The 17546-nt window shown below is 39.7% G+C and overlaps 1 protein-coding gene across 1 annotated transcript in view; it reads left to right on the forward strand.

Moving 5' to 3' along the window:
- The first annotated feature begins 2894 nt into the window (after positions 1-2894).
- The window catches only part of CLVS2 (clavesin 2), a 43452-nt gene continuing 28800 nt past the window's right edge, over positions 2895-17546 (forward strand). Inside the window, exons 1-2 of the mRNA XM_032214870.1 lie at positions 2895-3283; positions 13843-14017. Coding sequence (XP_032070761.1) covers positions 2895-3283; positions 13843-14017 — 564 coding nt within the window. The remainder of the gene's footprint in view (positions 3284-13842; positions 14018-17546) is intronic.

The following is a 17546-nucleotide window of genomic DNA, read 5'->3' on the forward strand; positions in this document are numbered from 1 at the left end:
CAAAAACACAACAAAAAAGCATATGTTTAAAAGTCATATGATGGAAGAAGCAGGGATATACATAATATATAATGGAGTCCAGTGTCATCAGTTTTGGTTAAAAAAATTTCTTCTGGGAATGAACAAAGTTTAGGCAGAAAATATGAATATTTACTTAATACCTTATTTAATGCATGCAAATATCCTTCTGTAAATCTTCCACTGTCTTTTATTACTGTAATTCAACAATCAGCTATGAAAATAGGGAGATTGAGGGGGTATTTAAACAGTCTTGGGGAGAAAATTCAAATTTCATCTCATTTTATTTCTGGCATGGCCACAGTCAAACCTACAGCTGAGCTAAAGAGAACAAATCATCTTTGTGCTAAAGTTAGATGAATGTGAGGATAAATGCAAAAGAAGCCCACCTTGTCACTAAACCCAGTGTTTGAATGTACAATATTTATTTCTTAGTAATATATCCTGTGCTTCATTCAGGAGTTTGAGGCAGCATACATAATGCTCCCTCATCTTGTTCTCTACAACAACCCAGTGAGGTAGGATGAGCTAAGAGAGAGTAGATAGCTTGGAACTTCAGTGATGTATATAATGAGGCAGAAGGGCAAAGGGCAAAGTAGATTTGACTCAATTGTGGTGGCAGTGTGTAGCTTTGCCCAGATACCATTTCTGAAAGATTAAAAACAAGATGCTTTCAATGACAGTTTCGCTTGTAATATTTCCACATGTGTTGCTGGTTAGGGGCAAACAATATACCACCCACTTCACAATATTGAATGGGGGGAGGGGGGAGGGAGACTCGCTTTTTCTTATTAGAAACGGCACGATAAGATTAATCAACCAGGCCTCGTTTCACCCAATGCCCCCAAACACCCTTAAGCAACTAGATCTCTCGCAGTTGGGGCATCGCAAACAAATGGGCGGCGGGGGTGCGGGTGGCGTGAGAATCGATGGGGGCGAGGGCGCGTGGAGGGGGGACGTGGGCTGACTCTGAAGGATGGGTTGATGGTAGATAGACAAGCGCTTCGCTGATCGTGCATGTAGCGCCGGAGAAAGCAATGCGGTGGAAGGCCAAGCTGTGGTGGGACTCGGGGGCTATTATTGGAAAACTGCTCTTCTCCCTCCCGCGCTGTTCCGCCGAGGCTTCCCCCGCCCCGCACCACAAACCCAGCCTCCGGAGCCAGAGAGGGAAAGATAGGGCTGGGTAACAACAGTGCCAGGGGCTCCGGCGGGGGATTTGATCTGAAGTAACTTGCCCCGGCGGCTGCCGCCCAGGGAGCCTTGATTGACGTAGACCTGCTGGAAGCGGCGCATCCATCACCAGGCTGAGCCACAGCAGAAGTCACCGGCCGCTCCTGCAGGAACACAAAGACGGGCGGGTAGCGGGGAGGTTCTCGGCTGCCGCTGGCCGCCCAGCTTCACCTTTCCTCTGGCAAGTAGCTCTGCATCTCCCCCCCCGCCAGCCCGCCCCCGAAGAGACCAGCGAGGAGGACACGCCGCCTCCACGCCCTGATGCCTGGACCACCATTGCGGAAGGGGGGGAAGGGGAGTGGACGGGAGAGAAGAGGGGAGCCCTGAGCCCACAGGCCCGTCCTTGATCGATCGGTTGCTCCCGCTGCCTCTTCTGCCTCCCATCCAAAGGAGTTACTGCCTCGGCTGATGGATGCCGGAAGGTGCCGCATTGCCTGGTGTATGTTTGTTGGCTGCTTGGCTGGTAGGCATTACTTGGCTGTTCCTTTTTGTCTCTGAATGCCTTTCTTCCGGCGGATGGCTTGGATCCCTGCGAGGCGACCAGACCTGCTCCGTCAGTGAGTGAAAAAGATCCAGATTTCACCCCCGGCCTCTCCCCGATCTTTCCCGTCCCCCTTTTTCTAGAGGTGAAGGAGAGGGACGGACGGCAGCTTGCTGGTACTAGATGAGGTCACTGTGTAAGTGGACAAGGGGGTGGAAATCCGTCCCCTGCTCCGGAGATTAAAAAGCTTGAGGGGAGGGAGGGTATCTGAAGAAGCAACTAATTGATTAGATACAATAATCCAACTTATCCAGCTGATCAGCACATGCCTCTTGAACCCTACCACGCATTGATTTTTAAATGCTATACAGGAATGGCTCAGAGAGAGTGAGGGAGGCAGGGGGAAAAACCACCTTTGCTTAAAACTCGGAATTAGATTTTATTTGTTGAAATTGCAGTTGTTTAGCTATTTCAGCAGCGGCAAGGTGAAGATTTCTAATTTGCAGGTAGAAGTGGGTGGAAAATATTAGCCTGTGCCTGTGGTGGAGGAATTAATTACCTCAACCCCTTCTGCACTCCAGGCAAAGTCACTGTACGGCTGTTTGGCCTTGTTCTTGCTGGCATCATAATGCTGATCTGTATTTGCTGATCAAGGCATTTTATTTTAGTGGGGTGTTGTTGTTTTTGCTCACCCGGTTGTTTAAACCACTACTGAATGGGAAGGAGGAAACTCCATTCTCTCTACTTGGGCCCTGTCAGAGCCATTATTTCTAGCCATCAACAGGCAATTGCTGCAGAAGGAGAGTAATTGGGTTCAATTATATGTGAGTTATAGTTTTGCTGCAGCTTCAAGTGGAGGACAGATGTTGGAAGGGTGGGATTTGGTGCTGAAAAAGGAAAGCAGAGCAACAGTATAGTGTGTGTATAGTTAATTAGGATATGGAAAGGGTAGATTGGGATTGAGGCGCATATATTAATTGAATCATATTAGGCATTAGTGTTGGAGAGATTGGCAGCAAAGAATTACCTAACTTGTTAGATACTAGAAATGGAAGAGAGGGTTTCATAAATCAAAACAATAGAACAGATTTCAGGCTTCGTGGCAGTTTGGAGGTTCCACCCCTTCTTCTGTAGTAGAACCACCACTATTGGACCAAGTGGCACAATGACTCATTTGCAGGCAGGTCTGTCCCCAGAGACCCTGGAGAAGGCCCGATTGGAACTGAATGAGAACCCAGACACTCTGCACCAGGACATCCAAGAAGTTCGGGACATGGTGATTACCCGACCGGACATTGGCTTTCTACGCACAGATGATGCCTTTATTCTTCGCTTCTTGCGGGCCAGAAAGTTCCAGCATTTTGAAGCGTTTCGCTTGTTGGCCCAATACTTTGAATATCGTCAGCAGAACCTTGATATGTTCAAGAGCTTCAAAGCCACTGATCCAGGCATCAAGCAAGCACTCAAGGATGGCTTCCCAGGAGGGTTGGCCAACCTTGATCATTATGGCAGGAAGATCCTGGTGCTGTTTGCTGCCAACTGGGACCAAAGCAGGTAAAGGTTTTAAACTCATGGGGAGGGGGGAAGGTAGGGTAGGCTAAGATGCTCACCTGAATCCACCATAGTGCTGCAGTCTATATGTTTGACATCATCATAATGGGTTCAAATTGCCTTTGATGTCAATGATATTCCATTCCAAACTTATGATAGGAATAGGAACCTGTATTTGATTCTAATGTGCAGGAGTCAAACTGATATATTTGTAATCTAGGGGAAGGAGCTACATTAATTTTTAAAAAGTTCATCCCAAACTTGATATTCTATGATGGCAAAAAACAATGTGCACAGATCAGGTGGGCCCATGGACCTTCGATCATAAGATGATGGTGAAAACAATGAATGGAAACTGATTTTAATAGACTTTTTCATCTATAACTTTTTTTTTGGGGGGGGGGAGTTTGGTTTCTCATCAGTGACTAATGAGAAGTTCATTCTCAATTATTCAGTTATTTTTTCCTGGGACCTGAATAGGTAATAATGCAATTAACAATTTGTCACCTGATTTGCCAACCATTTATTTGTTCAAAAACTTTATAACTTGCCCTAGATCCAATTGATTCCCGGCTAATAAACAACAATAACAAAATATTGAAACAAAAGTACAAGTATAAAAAACAATGGGAATGGCAAATTAAAAGACAACCAAGGATAAAGTTGGCGAGCAATCTAAGACAGTGGATAACAATCCTTGAAACTTAATTCTAATTTAAAGTTGTAATGCTGGTGCCAGTTGGGTATCTCTGAGAAGTTCATTCTTGAATTATTAGTTTTTTGATGTATCATACTTAGAACTGCCCTTCTCCTTCATAGTGGCCCTGGGTGGTGTATAAATAATCACAAAAACGTAAAAACCTATAAGTAAACATTACAATAAAACAGTTAAAAATAAGAATGAAATAATTAAAATTCAAAAGGCAAGGAAAGGACTTCAGAGCGCTAACCATCACTATGGTTGCGTGCTCCTCTGTTATCCCCAAGCGAGTTGGCAGAGCCAACTCTTCAAGCATTTCCAAAAGGCCAAGAAAGTGTCTCTGGGGGAAGAATGTTCCAAAGGGCAGGGGCAATGGCAGGGAAGGCTTTCTTCCTGCCAGTTGAAAATTTTTAACTGCTGGGATCTGCAGCCTATCGTCCTGCCTGACCGAGTGGGACCATCCAATATAATGGGCAATAGATGACTTGTCAGGTGATTTGGCCTGTAGGGCTTTAAAAGTCATAATCAACATCTTGAATTGGTTCTGGAAGCAAACTGGCACCCAATGCAGCTTGGACAGCTGAGGTGTTAAATGCAACATCCTTGGAACTCCCAATATTGCTCATGTGATCGTAATCTGTACCAACTAAAGTATCCAGGTAATTTTCAAGGGAAGACCCATGTAGACTACATTACAGTATTCCAGATGGGAATTACCAGTTACCAGGGTGTGAGTGACAGAGCAAAGTACCTGCTTATCGAGGAAAGGTCATAATGGATGCACAAAATGCAGTTGAGCAAAGACCCTCCTAGCCACAACTGCCACCTGCTCTTCAAGCAAGAGCTGTGAATCCAGGAGGACACCTAGACTGTCCACCAGATCTGCCTGGGTAGTGCAGTCCCATCTAAGACCAAAAATGATAAACTCCTAGGTACAGAGGGGTTCCTCACCCACAGCCACTCCATCTGACCAGGGTTCTGCAAAAGTCTCTGGTTACCTATCCAGACCTCCACAACTTCCAGGCATCTCAATTTAAGCCTCGGTCATTGAGGCAAAAATAATGTGAGAGAAATAATGTCTTGACAATGTTGTTACCTATGTTGCTGTTTTCTACTTTTCCAAATGAACTAGGTTTCCCAATGTTTAGCAACACCTATAAAATTTAAATGCAGATTTTACATCTTTTCTTTCTTGGCAGATTCAGTATCAGCTTCTTTACCAGAAACAGTAATATTAATATACAAGGACTTACCTATGAAACAGAAAAACAATATGCTCAAACCTGCTTTAACAACATATCTGTTAATTTTAATGTCCATCCAATTTGTTCTAGCAACATGATGCATTTTGTGAATGTCACAAAGCCTAAGGTCCGTCCAACTTTGAGTTAGAGAGTTCTGATTCATGAAAAAAACTTTTATGCCATCCTATCCTCACTTCTCATTGATACATTTTACTTCCTTGAAGGAGCTCAAGGCAGTATACATGGTTCTCCTCCTTTTTTATCTTTTACAATAGTCTCTTGAAGTAGGTAAGCACTTGAGATTGGTTCAAGGTAGCTTGCTACTTGAAATGAAATGGTAAATGTCATGTTTTCCCTCTCCCTCACTTGCTCTCCATCAAGGATCACAATACGCCAGAATGATTGAATTAATTGGGCATTTGTGGTCCATAATGCTTGTTTCTTTCTTCTGAGAGGTCAATACTGTATAATACAGTATTACAGTATTATACAATACTGTATAATAAATTAAATGCAGTAACTAACAAACAATATCCTGTCTTTCCTATCATAAAAGCCATTACCTGAAAGGATTGCCTGGAGTACTTACATTAGACACAGAGTCTGCCTTGGAAGATTGAAAGAAAATGAATGTCTCATTTAGGGGTTTCATTATTGGATAGAGAAGCAAGGAAAGTTGCAATGCATGATATAACCCGTCCCTTTTTGACTATATTGTGATGTCACATGCACAGACAGTAGGGGTGGAGCTTATGGCACAATGCCACAATGTTGCTTTCATCATTCTGACACCTCTTGACCTCATATTAGTAAAGAAAGTTTCATCATTCTAGTGAAAACATCAAGCTCCAGTGGGTGTGGCTATGATTGGAGTAGTGATTTAAAACCAGGACATTGTAGGCTAGGGTTGTCAAACTCCAAAACCACAGGCCGGATGTGTCACATGCTGGTGACGCCCCTGCCTGGTTTCGCAAAGTGGGGAGGGAGTCCCAATACGTCATGTGATGACGCCGTGACAATGTGAGTTTGACACCCCTGTTCTAGACTGATTTTATAGTGTTTACTCTGCTCAAATTAAAAATGTTATTGTATCTGCACACAATCCAGAGGTTTCTTTATAGAACAGTTCTTTTCTTTTGACCATGACTCACTTTATATTGGCATATTATGGCTTCTGGGTGACCTGAATAGTATATGAGTTTGAAAATAGGGTTCCACCTCCTCTGATGTTGGAATCAGAATTAATTACCCAGAGTAATGCCCAATTTCAGATGCTGCAATTCCTACATGGGATCTTTATAGCAGGGTAAAACACATGGTATAAAAATACCTGTTGAATTGAGCCTTTTCTTAATAATCATCATTTTGCTCAGGGGAATATGATTGGGCTGCTGTTGTATAAAGGGCAAGAAACCATAGTAGTTTGCACAAGTCTTGCACTCACTTTTGTACTTTTGATCTAGTTTCTTGAAAAAGCAAGAACTGTGTCTCAGAGGCACAGAGTCTGCCAATGAAGTACCTTAAAACTGATTGTGTGCCATCAAGTTGGTGTTAACTCTTAGTGACCACATAGGTCATCCATTATGATCTGTCCCTGGCCTTGTCTTTCATATCTTCCAATGATGTACACATTGAAGCTGTAACTATCTTAAAATAATTGATGCATTCTCAATAAAACAGTCTGCTAAAACGTGATTTAGTCATGAGCAAGAGAAAGCTGATGGATTAAAAACAGAAAGAAAAAGAAAACCAAATCAAATAAAAAAAAATTATAGCAGGGAACTGAACTATCAACTCCAAGAAATGTCATTATACTTCTGTAGTCCTGACAAGATTAGTTTGATTTCTACAGCATTTAGATTTCTTTCTCATGCTTATCCTATATCTGTCTTGGAATATTAGATGGGTGAAATTAGAGAATGTATCATATTGGCGTATTCTTCTGGAATGTCTCTTTTGCTGTGGATGGATATGCCTTAGCAATTTTCAAAGAAAAAATCAGGTCTACATATGTTAGGGCTTTGCCCTCCTATCTTACCTGACATACGTCTCTTCTTTTTCCCCCCATGTAAGCTGGAATAGCTTAGATGTTTCTGTTCCATCAGTTAACTTTTCTGAGTCTTTTCATGTCCAAGATAAAAGAAATGTGCTTGTCAGTAAATTTATTATGCATGCATAATTGTCTGTTGGGTCATAATTATAGTGAAGTGACAGTTGATTGTAAAAGGAATAAGAACTATGATATAGACAATCTATTGCTGCCACTATCAGCTTCTCATTTGAATAAGTCAAATTAGCAAATTCCTATTCCAATTAAGTTGGAAATAGATTTTGTAGAACACTTCTGTCTCTCACACATCCATACATAAATTGTAGACCATGTCCTTGTGCTAAACATTTAAAATTCAAGTTGAGTGGTAGGAAAAAGAATGTATCTTTGACATCGAAATCTATAAAAATGACATGAGAAATAGAATTCAACAGATTCCGTTTCTCTCATCAATACATATTTATGCTTTAAAAGCACAGCAGAGAATCTTCTAGGCTAAACAAAAATCTTAGAGAATTCTAAGGTGGAGTCCTTGGTGCTTTCTGAGCTTCAGTTGTTTGCTTGCAGATGTTTTCATAACCCAATGAGCAGAGGTGGGTTGCTCCCGGTTCGGACCGGTTCAGCCGAATCGGTAGTGGCAGTGGCAGGAAGCTCTGCCCACCCGCCTAGATGCTTCTGCGCATGTGCAGAAGTGTCACGCACATGTGTGAGAGAAAGCGTGCGCATAAGCGAACAGGTAGTAAAACCGGTAGAAACCCACCACTGCCAATGAGGTAACATCATCATCACTGATGATTCTATGTGGTTGTGTAATAAAATATCTTCAAGCAAACAATCAAGATCATCAAGAACCCCATAGCTCAACAGTGAGCTACATATATTTTCTTCTAAAGAAATCTAAGTAGAAATCTTCACTTACCAAGGTTTGTGTATAATAGTCACACAGCAGTGCTGTGCAAAGTTTTGAAGATATGCTTTGCTCTAATCGAGACATTCTGTAAGGTTATCATTACATTCTTCCCTGTAACTAGCAGGCCTGAGCAATCCCACTGCTTCGACTGCCGGAATGGTCATGAGCTAGGCAGGCAGTTCAGGACAGTTCAGCCCTGTCTCGAGTTTTCTCATGGGGTCAGATGAGTGTTGTCTCTGCAGTGCAAAGTGCCTACGATAGAACACACCTTCTTCACACAGCCCTATTGCAAAACCCTGAGCAGAATATCCTACAACATGATGCATTTAGATCAGAGGTGTCAAACTCGATTTCATTGTGGGCTACATCAGGATTGTATTTGACCATGGGGGGCGGGGGCAGGGGCACCTGTGGTGGCCTGGGCAGGGCTGGAGGGATCCTCCTGCAGCCCTCTGCCAGCAAAAATGGAGTTTTCAGCCCGCCTGGGCTCCACCTTCGCTGGCAGAGGCACCGCAGGTTGTTTCACTGTTTCCAGGATAGCCCTGCAGGCCAGATCCAGCCTGCAGGGCTTGAGTTTGACACCCCTGATCTATATGCTTCTCTTAAGCATTTGCCCCATATGGTTGGAAGTCTATGCTTGCTTACCCTATATTTGCTTAGTTCTTAAAGCAAAACTATCCATGCATAGTAAATTTTGTTTATCAGTTGGTTTGTTGCAGAGAGTGACACTGATTTAAGGGCCAAGGAGGAATAATTGGCCCAAAATCACTCAGCTGACTTCAATATTTAAGGGAGGACTAGAAATTAGTCTCCCTTGTTCCTATTGTACCACTTTAATCACCATACCTACGTATACGTATACATACATATACATCTCTCTACAGTAGATAGAACACAGAAAAAGTAAAATTAGTTGTTTGAGATGAATGGTTCTGCTGCAGGGTAGCTTTAGTTCTGATTCTATTTCTGAAGAGAAAAATGGGTGCTGCTACTCAAGAGAATGTCTTCCACTCATTTTCTAACTTCTTCAACTTCAGTTAAAAGTTCTATGGAAAAGTTGGCACAGGAATAAATTGTATGGTTTAGTGCAGTGTTGGCAAACCTTTTGGGCACTGAGTGCTGAAATGGGAGTGTGCACAGGCGGGCGGGCGGGCGGGAGAGCACTGGAAACCGAAAGAGCAATTCCCTGGCATGCATTCATGCACCAGGAAGCTGAGCTTCCAATTTTCGGTGTGCACATGGGTGCCAGTCACCTGGTCTTCTGGTTTCTGGCGCACATGTGCATGCCAGAACCTAGAAGAGCAACAGGCGACAGCTAGAGAGATGACTCTACATGCCACTTCCGGCATGCTTACCATTGGTTCGCCATCACAGGTTTAGTGGTTTAGTATCTAACTCAAAAGCCTTGCTATTTTATTCCCTCCATGCAAACATTTCATTCATTGATAAGATGAATAATAAATTCAAAGAACAACAACAACAACAAATTTAATAATAACAACTGTCTTTAGCCCATTTTCATATGCCAGGCGTTGAGTGAGCAGTATGAAGAGGGGCTTCTGTGTGCGTAAAATTGTAGATGAGCACACAATTCAGATTCATGGTGCAAATCCATAAAGCTGTTCTTTCCTGTTGCTGTTGAAAGGAAGAATGCTGAGGCCTCCTATTTTTTCCCAACCCTGTGAGGTAGGTTGGGCTAAGATTTGATAGAAATAAGTACTTGTTATTTATTCCCAAGAGTAAATAATACCAACACTACTAAAAGGGATTGATTTAAAGAAGTAAAATAATGACAATCTAAACCATCTAGATCCTATGTTTAATCCCAGTTTGGAATTGTTTTTTGCAATTGAACTATGAAATCTAACAAAGGCTATCTGTTAAATGTTCTCATTTTTCCCATTTGTATTGACATAACCTCATACTTCATCAATATAAATAATTCATAGCACAGTTGCACAGTTCTCTACATGCCTTTTCTGGAGTAAATTCTGCTGTGAGAATTTTAATAAGACTTACTTGTAAGAAATGTCTGTAAGATTGTCCCTTGATTGTATGAAATTTCATTTAAATCCACTTTGAGTTTTGGAGCTAAAAGAGGAACATTTTGCTTATTACTACATTTCCAGTTTGGTAATTGTATCTGTTTTCTTAAGGCATAAAGGCTTTTAGAAATGGCATAAACAGGTTTTCTAACAGCATGTATAAATAGGGACATTAGACACTGTTAAATAAACCAGAAATCCTAGATTATTCTTTAGGCATTAGTGATACACCATCGGTTTACAGTGTGACCCAGGAGACGCTATATGAAAGCTAAATTTCACTGAAACCAGCCGGATTTAATTTAGAGATTAATTCTGTTGATTGTTAATACTAATCTACATATTACTGCAAAGTCATGGTTCCCATTTTATTTTTTCACCACTGGATATCTGTTACCACTTCTATGACCAGATTTGAAGGAGGCAAAAACAGAATATAGCTGTTCTACACTATGAACATTGTGTTTTATTTAGCGCACTATAGAGCTCACCTAATGAGAACTTCTTTGGTAACATTTTTATATGATCTAATATGGAAAAATACTGAATGCTTATCAGGGGTGGGTTCTGGCTTCTTTTACTGCCAATTCGCTCAGGGATGCACTTCAGGTGCACGCATGTTTCAGGTATGCATGCGCTTGATGCATGCATAAGCAGAAGTAAAAAAATAAGTTTCTGCGCATACGCAGAAGCAAGAAACAAAATACTGGAACCGCCGATAGAACTGATTCGGGCGTGGGTCCAGCCGAGTTACTACCTACTCAGCCGAACTGGTCCAAACCAGTAGGAAGCCACCTCTGATGCTTGTTTTCAACACATTGAAAGGTAATTGAGTAATGCAGATGAAAATAACCCAAACCTATTTCTTAGTCAAGGAAAGAACCTCTACTGTAAAAATAATATGTTTTAAGGATGCGAAACTGGCTAGTTTTCTAATAGTTTCCTTGTCAATATTCTATTTTATTAGACATGATACATGATATTACTAAATTATAAATCTGATTGTTCATTAAAATAAATACATTGATTGACATTTTTGTAGATGTGTAAAACTGTCAACAATGCTCCATTTTTATTAAGCTACGTTGAAGGACCTGAATAAAAGCTCTGAACTCTGGAGAAAAAATTTTTTCAAGGACATTTCCCTAATTCCTGTTTGTGTGCAATATGCTAAATAGGAGGGGGGGTTGTTTCATGTGTATGCTGCTTCTGTACATCTAGCTTACTGTAACTGATCTCACAAAAGTTAGTGGGTCAGATTGAATCAGTGGTGGGTTTCAAAAATTTTTAGAACCTCTTCTGTAGGTGTGGCCTGCTTTGTGGGAGTGGCTTGCTGGCCATGTGACTGGGTGGGAGTGGCTTGCTGGCCATGTGACTGGGTGGGAGTGGCTTGCTGGCCATGTGACTGGGTGGGAGTGGCTTGGTGCTTAGCAACCAAAATGTTGGCTCAGAAACTCTGGCATTGAAGTGTGCAAGTCTTAAAGCTGTCAAGTTACAAGACCCTTGCACCCCTATCCCTTTAGAAAAAAAAACCCCAGGGGTGTTCAAACTTGACAGCTTTAAGACTTGTGGACTTCAACTCCCAGAATTCCTCTTCTCGCTCTTCATCTTGATGATGTGCGGATGGGCAGTGGGAGGGAGCTTAAACCGGTTCTAAACGGCACTGTAGATTTGTGGAATCTCTTCTATAGAAGAGGTTAGAAATGGCAGGAACCCACCCCTGGATTGTATTAACACTTAGATGTGAGTGGACAAGAAATTCTGGGGATATAAATTTAACTGGGAGGTTAAAAAAATACCTTGGAAGAATGTAGTGACAAACCACTTCCATAATATTGCCCCAAAATGTAATCATACAAAATCAACATGAAGAGCTCTTTAATTTACTTTATTTAAAAGCATTTCATTTAGTATATTGGTTTTAGCCGCTTTGAAAACCAGACCACAGGGTTTTCAAATTCAGACTTAGAAACATTGAAAGCAAAATGAGGTGTTTCTTAAAATTGAAGCGCTAGAATTTTGTTAAACTTAAATATATGGAAAGCTTTGTTATGAAAACTCCATAACAGACATGCATTTCAAGTCCTTAAGGTCTGCTTCAAAATTATGTTGTGTACATGTACATGTATATGTATGTATGGCTAGTCTAGAGAATACCACATATGTATATCATATGGCTAGTCTAATGAAAAGAAGAACTAGTGGAGACATGATAGCAGTTTTCCAATATTTGAGGGTCTGCCACAAAGAAGAGGGAGTCAAGCTATTCTCCAAAGCATCTAAAGGCAGGGCAAGAAGCAATGGATGAAAACTAATCCAGAGAAGCAACCTAGAAACTTCCTAACAGTGAGAACAATTAACCAGTGGAACAGCTTGTCCTCAGACGTTGTGCATGCTTCATCACTGGAGGCTTTAAAAAAGAGACTGGACAGCCACTTATCTGGAATGGTATAGCAGGGGTGTCAAACTGGCGGCCCGTGGGCCGGATGTGTCATGCACGGGTCACACCCACCCCGGCTCCACAAAGGTAAAAAATGTTGCGATACGTTGTGATTCATCACATGAAGCAATCAAGTTTGACACTCATGGTATGCTTGGACAGGGAGTTGGACTAGAAGACTTCCAAGGCCCCTTCCATCTCTCTTATTCTGTAAGCAGGACATATTTTTACTGTGGGATCAATGACACTATAAAGTGTCTTGTAAATCAGATTGTATGCTGATTTCCATTTTAAAATTCTTTTACTAAGTAACTTCAAACACTGAGTATAAACCAAATTAGCAGCAAAACCCTTTTAGCTCTGTTGAGCTCATGTCGAAATGGTATGGGATTAAATACAGCATTGTCATCCAAAATTAATTTCATATTTCTAGAGTCCTACATGATACAGTTATTCTGACATTATATTTGTGTTCAGTTTCAAGGTGTCTACCATAATCACCAATTTTTTGGGGAAAGTAAAACTATTGGGGAGGAAAAACCATTGTTAACCAATACAATTGGTACCAACATTTCTGATTTTACAGTGGATCAACTATTTTTTGACAAATTCTGATGTGGATTACTTTTTTAAATGCATAGAGAAATCTTGTTTATTTTTTAAGAACACTTTTTCTCTCTCTCCATCTTCCTCCCAGCAATGACTGAACTGATTATTCAAAGGCTGATTCATACATCCATTGAAAATGTGGTTTGTCACATTTTGGAGATTCCACAGGTTTTTGTGTTAGCATGTTCAGTGATGCTGAAGGTAAAATAAAGATATTCTGGATGAATATTGATTCTGTTTATTGAACAGAATGTAATGCAGTTTGAAAGAAAGAAGTATTGAGTTGTTCAAATGATATTAGAGCTGGACCATCTGGAACAATTACTATTATGATATGGTCTCATCTGAATAGCTGCTGTTTAACTTTCCCAATCTTAACTCTATTAAACCTAAAGAAACATCATATGTGTGTAATTACAATAGCTACAGTAATCATATTTCATGAACTCTTTATCACTAGAAATCTTGAAATGTTGCCTAGTAATAGCAAAATAATGGCTTATATTCTATCATCTGAACATTATTGGTTAGCTTAAGGCCATCTTTGCTTTTATCTGTTGACAGATACACACTGGTGGATATTTTACGTGCCATCCTTCTTTCATTAGAAGCTATGATCGAGGACCCAGAACTTCAAGTAAATGGATTTGTTTTGATTATAGACTGGAGTAATTTCACTTTCAAACAGGCTTCTAAGCTGACACCAAGTATGCTTCGATTAGCCATAGAAGGCCTTCAGGTAAAATGGTTTTAATCGTTATTCATATTTTACTCTTCTCACTCCAAGCATCTCTCCTCAGTTCTTCCTGTTTCATATCAATCTAACAATGTTTTTTTTGCAGTTTAACAATTGGGATTTTAGATGACTACCGGTGTGTATATTGTAGAATTTGAGAGTGAACTGTGAAGAATCAATTTGCTATCCAAGTGGTTCTTCAAACTTACAATGCTCAAGGTTTAAAGGTTTTATTTGATTTCTCAAATTTAGGAGCTTTAAATTGTTATTAAGAGTTGGACTATAACAAAACAAGCCAATAAAGCAGATATACTACCGGGTTATATATCTTACATTATTATTCTGAAGCAAGGTTCTTTGTACAGTAAGAGCTACCATCAAGTGCTATACATTATGGAACAGTGAAGATATTTATACATTGCTAGTAGTCCTATTCAGGCAATACATTCATGTATAGGTGTAGAAATACAAGGAGCAATGATCAGCCTTTCCTCTTTTTTTTTTTTTTGCTTTTTGTATAGAAGAAAAAAAATGAGAAAAAATACAAAATAAAAAAAATAGTCAGAATAGTATAACTACAAGATAAACTGTATGTGTTCATGTATAACTATGGGTTTCATGTATGTACACACAGACACATGTATATATGTAATTATATATACATACAGTATATATTTACATATGAACACATTTTTCTATAATAGTTTCAATAAAAAATAACTATAAATATTTAGTTATTTTAAAAAATATAAGGGCACCTGTATATTTCTTAAGCAATTAACAGACAGTTGTTACCAATAATGGAGAATATTTGTATTTTAGGATTGAAATGAGGGGTCCTTGGTGCTATAGGAGCTTGGTTGTTTTCTTGCAGATTTTCATTACACAAACTAGGTAACATCATCAGTGCTAGTAAGGATTAACCCAGCAAATAAAAAAAGAACAGGACCACTTCTACCAACACTGACAAGGCAAGCCACTAGAATATAAATTGAGCACAAATCCCATTTCTTACTAGCACTGATGTTACCTAGTTAATGAAATGCCTGCAAGAATGCAATCAAGTTCCGAGAGCACCAAGCACCCTTCAGATGTTTGTTAACTATTTTTCATAGCAACTTTCCATGTATGATGAATGTCTGAGGGAAACTTGCGACACTGATTGATGTAGAGAAGAGCTGGAATGACCTTAAGTAAAACCCACTCTCAAGACAACCTCCAGGTAAAAAAACCACCTCTGTTCAGGATAATGAATGTAACCTGAGAAAATGTCTCAGAAAAGTCCTTCCCTAGTTCTCATGAAGATAAAGGAAAGGAGAAAGGAAGCATTATTGCAAGATTTGTTACTATGGCTTTACAATAAAAGTTGTACTACATGATATTGGATTCCTAGTCTGATCTACCCTGAAGGGATGACAGGTCTTCAGTCCATGGATAGCTGAGGCCATAAATATGTTTCCTTGTTGTTGAAAGTCTGATCTCTTGGCAATGGTAAAGGGGGAGGAGGTTTAGTTGTTCATAAGTAGAGTGTGGTTGCCCTTTGATGAAATATGTTTCAGTTTTTAAAATGGCTCTGGAAAATATGGTTCTATATGGTGAAGGTTTAACATGTTATTTAAAAACTAAAATATAATGATGGCAGATGACACATTTTACTTTGGCATCATATAGTATGAAAAACCAGATTTCCTCAACTTGGCATTCTCTAGAAGTGTTGCATTATGTTTGTATTATTCCCACACACCAGTGGGATGATGGGAGTTATAGTTCTTTGACAGAATACCACTGGCAGAAGAAAAATCCCCATGGTGAAACTGCATCCGTCATGCACTGTCCAAATATTGTTCTTTTACTGCAAACTGATTGTAAGGAAGAAAATGTTCCCTTCATACTTGAAGTAATGAAATATTTTCAAACTTCTATGAAGCAAATTAAAAAAACATCTGGATGAGCATTTATGTATTCTAATACTGACCACCTGAAGAGAATTCGCCAAAATGTTGCTTGTCACTTCTACAGAGCCCTGATATAAAAAGCCCTTTCACAAACATGTTTTGTGGACACAGTACCCAGCAGAAAGTTAGTGGATTCTGTTGATGGTGTCTTCTTTTGCAAGGAGATCAGTTTTGCCCTTTGCAGTCATAGAAGTGCACAAATGTGTTTGATGCAATTTCTCTTTAAGTATAAAAAGAATTGTTTTGCTGAACAAGGGTGTGTACATGATTCATGATTATTCTTTTGTTCTATGTGCCATGGAGGTAAATGAAAACTTCTGATTGGGAGGGATATTTTTTCTACTTTCTAGGGTGGAACATCTTTTCTGCCCACCCACCCCACTCCACATTCCTGGAATATTTAAATATTAGGAGGGAAAGGGCTTTCTGACTGCAAATTTAGGTGTAGGTAAAGGCAACATTGAATTAGAAGAAGAGACTTATTACAAAACTGTTTTTAAAAAGAAAACTAACCCTTTAATGGGCTGACTAGAGTTGTTTCAACATTTCCTGTCAGGTTGACCTCTTACTCCAGGGGAGATAATCAATGGAAAGAGTTTATATCTTGTGTGAGGAATCAAAAACAGAGTGATTCAGCTTGAATAGTTATATACTCGGGCAAATTGTTGCTTTAATTCAATGATTAGGGTTAAAGCAACAGATCTGGGTTACGAAATTCTGTTTGGTCACTAGATGGATGGATGGAAAGATTCAGAATTTAATGCCACCATTGTCACCATGTAATAAACAAACAGACTTTTGCAGCTTGTTTCTAATCTCATGGAACATCCAAAACTGCTCTGGATTTTCTTTTGTTCTGACTGAATATGGTTTTGTTTCATCCAGGCGAAGGACAGTCTTGAATGGGTGATTGGAACTTTGGATGTGCAAAATTTTGGTTTGAATTTTCAGCAAAATAGGTTTTCTATTTCATGGACACATTAGCTATTAGCTATTATGAGGTGGTGATATGACTGAGGCCAGACAGATCTAAGGTCAAGTAGTCCACTAGCTGTCACACTCTCAACCTAACAAGGTTGCTATTGAAAGAGTAAACATGAAGAGTGACCTCTCACACACTGCCTTTAAAGCCTTAAAGGAAAAACAGAATACATAAATAAAACAAAAACACAAATATTTATAAATGCACAAGGATTCTAGACGTAATAATATCAAACATTTCCCATCAAATATTGAACTGAAATAAACTATCTCTAAGACATTGATGCACTATCATTGACAAAACATTAAGAATAATTAAGATACTGAACCCTTCTATTTCATTATCCATTAGTTATGTTTAAAGTCCTGCCTCAAAAATACCCCCAAAGATAATTATGTGTCCTTTCATTTCCTATAATTTAAAAAAAGAAATAATTTCCACTATTAAATATCAATGAATCCTTTCAAAATTATTTTTTGTACTGATACCTGCTGATCAGGTGAATCCAACTGATTTTTCATTTATGATGTCTTCTCATTCACTAGCGTATTGTGAAGCTATGGCCTTATATCTTAAAAACCACTTGCCAGATCTG

Source organism: Thamnophis elegans, chromosome 4 (genome assembly GCF_009769535.1).
Source record: "Thamnophis elegans isolate rThaEle1 chromosome 4, rThaEle1.pri, whole genome shotgun sequence".
Classification (NCBI taxonomy): Eukaryota; Metazoa; Chordata; class Lepidosauria; order Squamata; family Colubridae; genus Thamnophis; species Thamnophis elegans.